This window comes from Pezoporus wallicus, unplaced genomic scaffold (assembly GCF_028554395.1).
Source record: "Pezoporus wallicus isolate ANWC-B61680 ecotype Strahan unplaced genomic scaffold, APGP_CSIRO_Pwel_v1 contig_6312, whole genome shotgun sequence".
NCBI lineage: Eukaryota > Metazoa > Chordata > Aves > Psittaciformes > Psittacidae > Pezoporus > Pezoporus wallicus.
The window spans coordinates 586,899-599,214 of NW_026642251.1; the positions used below are offsets into that span (position 1 = coordinate 586,899).

At 37.8% G+C, this 12,316-nt stretch overlaps 1 protein-coding gene across 19 annotated transcripts in view; it reads right to left on the reverse strand.

The window, feature by feature from the left end:
- Positions 1 to 12,316, reverse strand: part of CAMK2D (calcium/calmodulin dependent protein kinase II delta) — a 164,562-nt gene that overhangs the window by 97,494 nt on the left and 54,752 nt on the right. For all 19 annotated transcript variants that reach the window (XM_057428349.1, XM_057428344.1, XM_057428333.1 and 16 more), the window contains exon 3: positions 3,477 to 3,536. In XM_057428349.1, the coding sequence (XP_057284332.1) occupies positions 3,477 to 3,536 (60 nt within the window). The remainder of the gene's footprint in view (positions 1 to 3,476; positions 3,537 to 12,316) is intronic.

Here is a 12,316-nt window from a genome sequence, read left to right on the forward strand (position 1 = left end):
GACTGCCAACACCAGAGTAACTTCTGCAGTTTAGTGCATATGAAAACAGACTAAAATCTAAAGCCTTTTGTAAATGTCATCCTAAGATTTCCTAACTGCATAATGGCACTCATTAAATAAAACCACCATCAAGTCAGATATGAAATGGATATAAAAGTTGTATTGTTGGGATGCTAAAATAGGTACGTCGATAAGAAGTTTAGTCCTGTATTCTTTCTCATCCTGATGAAGTAACTAAATATTAAGTATTTTCCTAGTTAGGTACTAATTGGGCACCTACCTTAGAAATACAAAAGCCACGATCTATGAAAGCTTTTCTCTGGAAAGGTAATTGGAAAATAAGCTTTGGTTCTAGCAGTGGTTTACATTATTTTCTTAAAACTCCATTTCTTTAAAGGAAAAAAAACTTGCTCATATGAAAACTACAATGTGTTCCATCACAGGCTGAAATGTAAAACAGTGATTCACCTCAGCTGTGTTTCATTACTCGGACTGGAGGGAAAGTATAAGGAAGGTAACTAAAGAGGGGGTTTTCCACCCTGAAGTATAAGGTACAGTCTTAAGACTTGAGAGATAATTAACCAAAGAGACTACACAACACTCTGAAAGGGAGTGCTATTATTTCTGTATTCCCTTAAAAATAAAGTTACCCTGAAACTGACTCCTCTGGACTTTTAGAAGGAAGATTTACTCCAGGTACCTCGGAGGAATAAAGAAGCTTGAAAGGGAAAGGATTACTGAATTCTAACTTCAGAAATCTCCCGCCCTGCCATAAGGATGTAATTCAAAAGACAAGTAATCAAAAAGAACTACACTGGAGGAAAATAAGGAAAAAAAAGAAAACCACTGACATCATCTCTGAGAAACTGCCTACCCAACTAAACTAGACCTCTGCTCTTCTATAGAGATCACATTTGAAAGAAATATTTATCAATTTTTAGTTCATTTTCTTAAATTACACACACTCTGTGTCTAACAGGATCATTTCCTTTTCAAAAAATCCTTTATTTTCTGGACTATCAAAAATTAACCGAAAGCAGTAAATTCAGGAAAAATACAGATGAAGAAAACATATGCATTTTATATCCACGGACTTGCTAATATGTTTAAACACGCGTACTTTTTGTCATACATGCAGTGCAAGTAAAACTTGTTTACAGGGGTTAATCTTGATGATTTTGATATAAAATACAGCATAACCTCTGCTGTTATGGTCAATCTACCATACTCTGGTACACTTCCTTTTTCACTCTTAGTGCTTTGTACTGTGATACAGTATGCTTACTCACTAGAGATGACAATTTTAAAATGAGATGTGATACAAACACAAGAATATGAAATCACTGGGGTACAGACAGCATGCATTTAGAATGATTTTAGGGTCAACATTTAGCTAGCTGAGGGCATGGCTCCATGAGAAGGGGTGAAAGCAAACCACTGCCAGGGCTGGGCTGCAGCCCTAGGGCAAGGGAGAGGGTAGGTGCCCACTGCGTTGAAGGCTGAACACCCAGCTCAGCATGCAAACATGAACCTCTTCAGCCCAGCAGCTTATGTGATAGAGGACTTCAGAGGCCTGAAATAATTACTGTATATAGCATTTGCACATCCCTCTTCTTCAGAGCACAGTTATGACCTTTCTCCAAGACAGAAAGCAGATACAAAGTGGCCATCCCTCAAGCAATTATGCAGACAAGGAGCTATTGTAACCACTCTAATTGGATGAGGTTGTTTTCAGTAAGACACACAGACAGGGCTGGCAGAACAGCTGACAGGAGAAACAGAATGACGACAGAATATAATGCCTGCTGCCAAATGCCAAGTCATGAAAATCTCTCAGACAGATCTAGAACATAGCATCTTTTCTGAAACAAGGTAAGAGGAATTTGTATGCAGTCCTTGACTGAACTGTGTACCTTGGTGCAGGCAGCGATGCATGGAATTTGTGCTGATGTACAGATCCCTACCTGGCTGTCACCAAAACTGTCACTGCCTGCTTGCATTTCAAGTCATACATTCACAAACACAAACACTCTACATAGAATAGCTGGCCTGTCACAGAGGACCTGGACTATATCCTAATATTGGTCCAAGCAACTCAACAAATGTGATCTCATGAAATTAATTTAGGCATTTGTTTCAACTGAGTTCTTTTGTGCACTTCAGCTCTTCCACTTCAACAATTTGATTTTTTTATGTGTCTTCCCTGTCTTGCTCAAACTCACAAATATACTCTAGTTACAGCAAGGTACAGGTAAATAATTCTAGAGTCAGGCTATCACCGTATGTGTAAACACTGCTTTCCACACTGCAGAAGGGCTGCACCTCCTCCCCTCAACAAGCTGTACATTCCCTTGTCTTGCATTACTTTACAAAGCAAACATCTTGGTTGGGATAAAATAACAGATACCAGTACATTTCCTCTTTAGCCAAATTTGCATGTGAAACCACTATGCTTTTGAGATTGCATCAGAGAGCTTTTTCAAAGAGTGAACATTTCATTTTGAATTGTGGTACATTTGTTTTCAATTTATTGTTATTATTAAGAGGAAGGAGCTGCTTCTTTCCCAGGCATGAAACAATTATATTCATCTAAAAATGTCACGAAGACCAACATTTGTTAGTTGAAAATGAAAAGGAGAAAAACTAACCAGAAGGATGAGCAAGAAAGTTGCCAAGTGCTTTACCAAGCATATGTGTTTATTTAAAACACTCACTGAGATTACTACTTTTTCTGACAACTTTTAAGAACATGCATGGGGATAGAGAAAGAAGATGGGTAGAAAAATCCTACCCTTCCAAAAAGTCTCAGGTACAGGCAATATTATGAGAGATACCCTTGGCATTATAATTCAGTGTCTGAAAAACCCAGATACAACTCCCTAAAGCTCCACATACTTCTCTGTTTCTACTGTCTCTAAAACAAGGAAAGCTTTCCATGAAAGCTTGAGTGGAAAACATATAGCTCTGGACATAAAAGGAGGAGACTTTTTTTTTGCATCTAACTCTCTTTTCTATAGAAGAACAGAATCTCAAACACAAAATAAACCAGGATAAAATAAGCATCTCAGTAAAAACAACACTAACTCTGTTGACACTGGTCTATCTCAATTTGCAGCATATGTTGTTAGATGAAATTCTTCTGCAGGTCTCAAAAAGTCATGAGCAGTTCTGCAAATAACTCCTCCTACACACTGCTCAAAAAAGTCCCAAACACCTGGCATAGACAGCTCACTGATGGCAGAGCAATAGCTCAAAGAAGATGAGAACAGTACATGCTGCTTTAGATGATCTTCTGGGATATTACATCCCATAGCACAATTAGACAGGAGCACAACCATATAAAGGAATAGTATCTAGTCTCGCCTAGAGATATTTCCATTTGACTTCTCTGAGCTGTTATTTGTATTTGTTATTTTTCATTTTCCCTCAATTTTCTAAACTGGCATCTATTGTATAAAGCAATTAAATGTTCCTACCAATATTGGGATGCTTCAAGAGGCGACAGATTCTAGCTTCTCTTTCCAGTTTCTGGTGATCTGCAACAAAGGAAAGCAAAAGAGTTGCTTTTATTATGAAGATTTACATAGTTCAATGTATTTGCTTTTCAGAAGCACAAAAAACCTTCAACCAAACAACATTGTTTCATGTGAACTTTAACATCCTTTATTTAGATCCATTAAGATTTAACATTCAAACCACTTGTAATATTGAATTAGGCTATGGCATCCAACCACTTTGATGGACTACCACAGGTAGTTCCATTAGAAAGTTCCCAATTTACCGGAGAGAACAGGAAATAGGCATGCCACAACCTGTAATTATCAGGTAATAAATCACATTACAACATGAATCAAAATAAGGACAACCTGCACCTCTTGCATTGCCTGAAATCCAATCTGCTAACTGCTTTAATGATACCTAGTGCACCAGGTATACAGTTCAACCTGAGGCAGCTGACCTGACAAATGCTAGCCCTCCTACCACTGCCACAGGATGCTACAGTAACTGCCAATAACTAATGACCAGCAGTTATTTTCCCAGCAGGGCTCATCACTCTCTCAGAATGATTATTCAGTAACCTGAAGATACCTGCACATGTAGGTCCTGATGTACCATCTGTTGGTGCCTCCTCTCCTGGACATTTGAGGTTTTTTTTTAACCTTTGGGTAGAGAGCAGGCTTTAGGTCTGAACCTGTACACCACACAGCCCTAATGACACTTCTGGAGATGGAATACCACCTGCATCAATCTCCAGTTTACTTAAGCTATTTGTGATTTTTTTGGTTTTTTTTCCCCATGTTACACACTTGTATATTTGCTCCAAACACTACCATTTATAGCACTACTGCATTTTGGTTAACATTAAGTAATATAGTACTTGTTTTACATAATACACATGAGAGTTTTCAAGGGATTCATAAATTATTTATCCTGGAAATACCTGCAAGTCTTCAGGTATGTTAAAATGTCTAGTGTTAGGCAGTATAAAACACACACAGGTAAGCTGGCAACAAAATATGCCATTTGGAGATGATAAAAATAGCCAGCTACTGCCTCATGTAATCCTGTAACTTCAACAGACTTCCACTGCATACCTCCTCACTTTCTGCAGCATAATTTCAATGACTTCTAAGAACAAAGCTTTTGTCAAGAAGCAGAAAAACACCACAGATTCAATCTTATAATATTAGCTAAAATAACTTTTCAAAATTAGAAGATAAATAAACTGTAAAATGTTCTTGGAGATGAGGCTCTTTTGCTTTTAACTAGCTCCAATTTGATATTCAAGGATATTGTAATAACCAGTGCTTCATATGGACTCATACTTAAAACGTCACACAGATGATTTGGGTTGTGGTATCTATCTCTGCAATCCTAATTAACCTAACAACTAAAAGGGGAAATTCTTAACTGCCCTTCCACCCCATAAAAACAGTAGTCTGCACAGTAAACTCTGGGTGGAATAACCAGTATTTAGAGAATACAAGATTTTTAATCTACAAAAGAATATTAGACATCAGAATATGACAGCAAGAATGAAGAAATTACCTGGTTTTGTAATTTAACTCCTACAGATCTATTATGGTAACTGTTCTCTCTCATAATACCATCAGTGTAATTAGGTTATCTTTCCAAGTCAGTAAATCATAGATAAAACCTCTGAAAACCAATTTAACGTCAGCCTCTTGGAAAAAAATCAGAATGGGCCTCAAGAGAAAACACACTGTAGATAACCCCCTCCTGAGTGCCTGAATACAGTAATGTGGTCCTGACATCCTGCTTTTAGCCAGTAGTTGACTCCACAAATTGCCTCAGCACTCCTCCTTTCACCCTTCTCTTCTGCCGGAAGCCCTTACGTTCCCTTTCAAGCCAACCACAATCCAGAAACTTCTCCTTCCCAGAACAGCCAAGAGGGGACAGGCAGATTTGCAGCCACATTTAAGTACAGGCACTTACCAGGCTCTGTGGAAAGTCCACTTCCAGCTCTGCTCTTCCCAATCCAGCATTGGGTGCTACTCCTTTTAGAGAATTTAATCTAAACATAGATCAGCAGAGCCACCCCAAAAGTGGGAAAATTCTAGGCAGATGGCTCTGTCAGCACAAGGGAGACAGAGCAGCACAGCATGACAAGGATGGCATCACCAGTCCCTGCATAAAACACATGAGCTGTGCTGGGATCCATGACCACAACCAAGGCATCTTCCCACCAAAATTACTTCCATATCCCAGTTATTCTAGTAGTGATTACTATTGATTAACGTGGGATTGATTACTAACATTGATTACCAAGGACTGAACTGGGATCTTGAGTGCTGTTCTCCTACCACTGGCTGTGTCCATAAGCAGCTAGCCAGCTTCCGCTGCCTGTCTACACAGTGCACTGAACCATCTGACTGCAGGCACAACCTCCCAAGTGTGAGAATGACAGAAGTAAAATAACAAATGGCAACAATTCCAATCTTCTGGCATATCTGAGTGCTTATAAAAGCAATGATAGCTAGAGGAACATATCAAAGATTAACACACACACTAAGATGACATTTGACTCCTGTGTTTAAAAGTACATGGGAATAAAGGGACAAGCAGGGCAGGAAAATCTTAACCTTCTCCTACAGAAGATGTCTCTGCTGTAGCATACAGCCTTACATCAGAGAGACACTTTGCAGACAGCTCTGGGTCTGACACATTCTGACCCACCTCCTTAAAGCCAACCTCATACAAGTCAGGCTGAAGCGAGACAAGACTGACCTATTTTACATATATTTGGAAATTAAACTCTTAAATCACAGCAAATAGTGACAGAAGAGATATATTAAGTCTCCAGCTCTCCTGACAGATCTTGACTGTAACTGTCCTCAATTAATGAGCACTATTTTATTGGTAGTTCACACATCCAACTGTTTTGGGCACAGTAAGTACAGACTTAAGCACAATTAATGATGTCAACATAAGTCACCAAAAGACAGAAATGAATATGAATGCAAGAGGTGCTGTAAAAATGATAGCTGCTCAACCACAGCAACGCATTTTAAATCAGGACAATGTCAAGAAATAGGGGAGAGACACATTGTCTTCATCCACTAAATTCTGTGTGTTAAAACCAAGCAAATCTGTATTTGTGACATAAGCACTACCCTGCAGCTCCAGCAGACAGGATACTAGAAGAGGGGTGCCAAAGCCCTGTTCCAAGATGAACAGAGTACCAGGTTTCACACATAAACTGGCTGATGACTCACCAACATAGACCTGAAGTGTAAAGAAAAACACCAAAAAAAGCATGAAAACCATAACTGCATTGCTTACAGTCATATTGTTTTGTGGAAAATATAAGCAGCATTTGTGTAGGCCCTGCTCATGAATCAAGAGGGGATCTAACTAAAAGATCCACTGACTGCAAGAATAAAAAGGCAGCAAAAATTGTATTTGATCCGAATGTTAAGAAAATATCAAAATAACCTGGACACAGCTGTCAGCAACACTTAAATGCTATAATAACGGAAATATGAGGACATTGATAGAGAAATATATGAGGTAGAACTACATATAAAGGCACCTTATTTACTTTTACATTCTCTGAAATTAAGAGAGATTTCCAAAGTTGAATAACAATAAAGAAGGCACTGATTAAGTAGCAGAGATTAAGGCAAACATGGAGTTCTGCTGCTTTCGCAATTCCCTCTATAATAAAGGGGAAAACCAGTCACAATGCAAAATGTCAGCCTCTACAGGCAGAATTATAAGAAAAATAAATATAGAAACATATAACAAATGTACTTTCTCAGGAAAATCCAAGTACTTGGCTTCCACATTGCAAATCTAATGTAATACATTGACAAGAAAAATATACCAGTTTACTAGAAAAATAAGCACTATCTTGCAAACTGTTTGAAAAAACTGAGCCAAAGTAACAACTTCTGAAGGCAAGTAACATGCACCTGAAGCGTACTTAAATATCAGTTCATTAGAAGGGAACTCTTCAGTACATCTTCCCCTCTGTTAGGGATGTTATTCTCACCTATTTTTCATATAAATAGAACTCATAAAAAGCTAGCAGTTTTCATTCAAATCATGCCAATGATGACTTAATTTTTTAATACAGTATTATTTGCTAAAAGTTTCTAAGACTTTTTGAAGCCCACACAGATGTACAGCACAATTCACTTTGTTTTCTATATAATAACTATACTCTTTTAAATAAAGTAGGTGAACAAAAGAGATATACTATAACAAGACCTCAGTAGACATCACACATTGCCCAAAATCAACTTTGGAAAATACAGCTGTTTGGGTTGTAAAAAATATGTTGCAATTGAAATATAGTACTTTAACCCTTACATAAAATTATCGTGTGTCACAATATCTACATAGTAAGGTTAGTACTGAAAACACTAAGGAATGAACAAGTTTAGAAAAAGTTGTTTTGGATTACACCTCTCAGAATCAACAATATAGCACCACAGAATCCTAGAATGGTTTGGGTTGGAAAGGACCTTAAGATCATCTAGTTCCAATGCCCTGCTATGGGCAGGGATGCCTCATACCAGACCATCGCCCAAGGTTCTATCCAGCCTGGCCTTGAACACTGCCAGGGATGGAGCATTCACCACTTCTCTGGGTGACCTGTGTGCCTCACCACCCTCACAGTAAAGAAGTTCTGCCTTATATCAAACCTGAACTTCAGATATTAAGAAATTTAACAAGCTATTAAGCATCAGTTGATAAGGAAATTAAACTCAATCCTTACTGCAAAGCAGATAGTCAGATATATATGTTTAAAACAACTATAACAATGGTTTTTAAATAAAATATAAAAAGCATACTCCATCTTTAAAATAGCTAGCACTTCAAGTCTACAAAACACTTTTTAAATATGGAGGGGGGAAAAATCAAGAAAGTAAAATTCATTTGTTTTTCTATAATTTGTACTTCCCAATATTCCCATGAGAATTCTCTTTGAGGCCTCAAAGCCTATACCACTTGCATGAGAAAATTTGTCAGCTTAACCCTTCTCCGCATTTATTGTGTTGATCATTTTTTTAAGTAATTCTAAGTTTCATTAGTTCAGAACATAAAAAAAAAAAAAATGTTTTCCAAATCCACAAGAGGAGCTCAGAGTTCTTCTATAAACTCAAACTCTTACAGAGGTTTTAAATCAATATTTTTAACTTCAGTAGCAGTAAGTCTGAAACACAAGCACACACATCTACAGTTACAGCATCTTAATGCCCCTCAGCTTGGCTGAAACTTAAATCATGGCTTGACCAATTACTGTGTTACCCACAGCACAGGGGAAGACGGTCTGAAACACAAACTAAACTAAGCTTGGTTTAGAAGAAAGATGGAAATACAGTCAGCATCTTGGAGGGGATGAAATAGCAAGCGACTACTTGTCATTTGTCTTGTCTGCCTCTGCTCTACCACCAGCACTACTTTAAAAGGGTCTTCTGTACTACCTCAAACTATAGTTATAGGATTACCCAGCATAGCTAGAAACCTGGAAGGTGTCACAGAGTCTTCTGTGAAGTCCCAGATATATCCTACATTGACTCTTCAGGAATAACACAGATACCACGAAGCACTTCATCTCAGATTTTGAATACAGACATTGAAATTGCTTTGCTATTAATTGCTATGCCACAGCTACTGAAGTGACACTATATACAATTAATTTCTTATACACTAGACATTCTCATTTAACTGTTACCATAGGACACCTAAGGGCACTCTGAAACTCCAGTGCTGGCAGGTACCACTTGAGTAAGGCAATCTGGAGCACTAACCCATACAAGGCACAGTGAATGCGGTATAAATGTTCCTCCTGCGCCAGCAGACAGACAGTAAATTAAACAAGGTGAAAAAAACAGATAAGTAAACACTACTTCACAATTTACTAGGTGAAATAAACTCTTTAGTGATGGAGCATAAACTAGACTACCAAATGTAGTGCTTGCATTTAACTGAAAACAACTTACCGAGTCCAAACCTGCAAGATTCTGTCAGCCCTTGGTTCCCACTGATGTCACAGATTTTAGTATCAACTGCATAAAAAATAAAGGTTATCTGCACATTCATGTGCCGAAGTACTTTGAAACAAAACCCACGAAACTGAACAATGTACTTAATTTATTCAACCACATAAATTCTTCTTGCATACTAAACTACATACTGCTAACAGATGCTTCAGCTAGTACATTTATGTGAAGGAAATACATTTTCCTCAAATTAGTAAATTACTACCATTTTTTAGAGACAAAGCTTCACACTGCAAGGCCTGCCAATTAAGAGCGCCCAATGAAATGACTGCTACTCACACTTTCAGCTTACGGGTCAAGGCAAGAACATGTGCATTGTACCATATGCCCACAGTACTCAGGCAGAGGTAGCTGCCCCTATGGATACTGTTTCAGACTGTGCCATAAAGCAAGAGGATAATTCACAAAATGATCACATTCTAGTAAAAGGGTAAGCAACACACCATGATGGGATTGGGTAAATATTCAGCACTCATTTAGAGCCATGATAGTGTGCTCAAATAACAAATACTAAAGCCGAACATTTTCAGGTATGAAGTTAAGCTAAACTGTTATTGCATGATTTAAGAATAACTCTGTTGATTTAAAAGGCACACCTCATTTTTGTATATCACAATAAAACCATGTTACTCAGGATATGTTGCTGGATGCGCTGTAATATAAGAAGGCTACATCACTGAATCATCATTATGGTTATTACTGATTGCATTGTAATATTCCCAGATTTTCATCCCAGACTGAAACAGTATATTGACTGGTGCCAATTAGGTGGTACCTGGTGTCACATAAATTATAATAATGAGCTCCCTGCATTTACTTTCTTCAGTTGCTTGTTTCACAGTAGTTGTTATTATACCTAAGAAATGCTAAGAGAACAGAGGTACCTCACGCCATGTACATTGTACTATGAAAAAGCAAAAAAAAAAACATTAATTATTCCCTGGGTCAGGCATGTAAGTGGGCATCCAGAAGATGACAACTGCACTACCAAAAAAATAAGGTAATTCTTAGCATTGTTGGAGGAGCGTCAGAAATCTTCTGAATCGGTCTGCAGTAGGTGAGTTTCGGGGTGGGGTGGGGGGACCAAATGCACATTTAACCTCACGGGGTATCCAAGAAGACTACTCGTCTTTAAAGCCTGCATGTTTCTTCTACAAGTTTCAGGAAATACCACATTCCTTCCTTCCTCCACTCAGCTTATTTACAAGTGCTGCACATAAACATCTATTTCTGTTACCCTGTTTTAAGCCAGGTTTCAATTACTGGTGATCTGAAGGTGAATGTCAAAGGGCAGGTCAAATTGCAGCTTCCAGCACTGGGCTCCCAAACATCTGAATCGTAAGAAGGTGTTGCGTAAGAAGGTGTTGCCACCTCGCCAGGAGCTGAGGAGGAAGGTGTCCTGCCATGACCAGTACAGCCAGAGAAATTACCTAGCAGGCAGCAAAATCCCATGAACCCTGAGAAAGTTCATGATAGCCTCTAGCTTAAAATATTTATGCTACAACAGCAGCAGATGAAAAGCTCTAGAAAATAGAAATTCAATAGTAGGTCACTTACTAAAAAGCTATTTCCTCTCATTTTTGACAGTATATAATTCATCAGCTGAAACTGTGTTCACCTGCCAGTATGAAAGAGAATTTTTTTTTTTTTCACTAAGAAGCCAAGCTTCAATGCTAAACATATAATAAAAAGGGAATGTTTAAGTACATTTATATACTTGCTTCCTTTGCTCTCATCTAATTACCTATACATAATTACAAAAAGGTCTCCTACACTGTCTACATAATAAACTGCAAGAAAATTAAATGAACAACACAAATAAGAAGCTCAAAAAGCAGCAAATACAGAAGCAGAATTTATAAATTCTACAGTAATTTTTGAAAGCAGGTCTCCATTTGTGAACTGTGGCAACTATCACAGCACCAACTCATTATCAAGACTGGAAAAAGATCACTGCCTGTGAAACACTGATAGAATCAGAAAGAACGTATTAGCGAGGATAACACTGGTTTATTAATGGAAAAAAACCTTGCAGCCAGCTACAAACAGCTTTTATACATAGTCAAGAGAAAGGAAGGCTTCTGTGAAACCTGAAACAGAATATGGATGTATAAAATTTGGGGTACTGACAGACTATATATGAATGTAATGCCTTGATTCTAATTCATATGACAATATTCTAATAGACCAAAATCTCGTACTACAATTTATGATGTCTGCATCAGAAATTTAGACTGTCTGGATGGAGTTTATATTGTGTAGGCAAGTAAAAAAACTGTTTAAGAAGCATCAAAATGTACTTTCTTACAAAAACTTACTATACCTATTTCTTGGATTAAGTCATATTTTATAATCAAAGAGGGTTGTAATTAATGTCTTCAGCATAGATGTCTTCTACTATGGTGTACCGATTTTAATCCAAAATGCTGATCCTGCATGATCACCCAAATTGAGCCTATCACTGTTGCAGAAATGTCTACCACTCACCATCTATCAATAAGGGTATCTAAAATGCAAACATCCCCAAAGCAAAGCCTCTTTCTTAGAATAATCTGTAATAACTTTTGTGTTTCCTGTTATTAGAGCTTGCACAGTTAACAATGTAGGCTCATCTCCCCTGTGCTTTCACATCTTTAAGCCACTTACACTGTCTGTACCCCCAGACAATGTCTTTTTTCCTCTCATATATTACTATTTCTCAATTACTATTCAGTGTCAGATGATGCATGTTTTCTCACATGGCTTGCTTAATCTGAGGATGGTCTCTACAAGCTGCTTCCTAC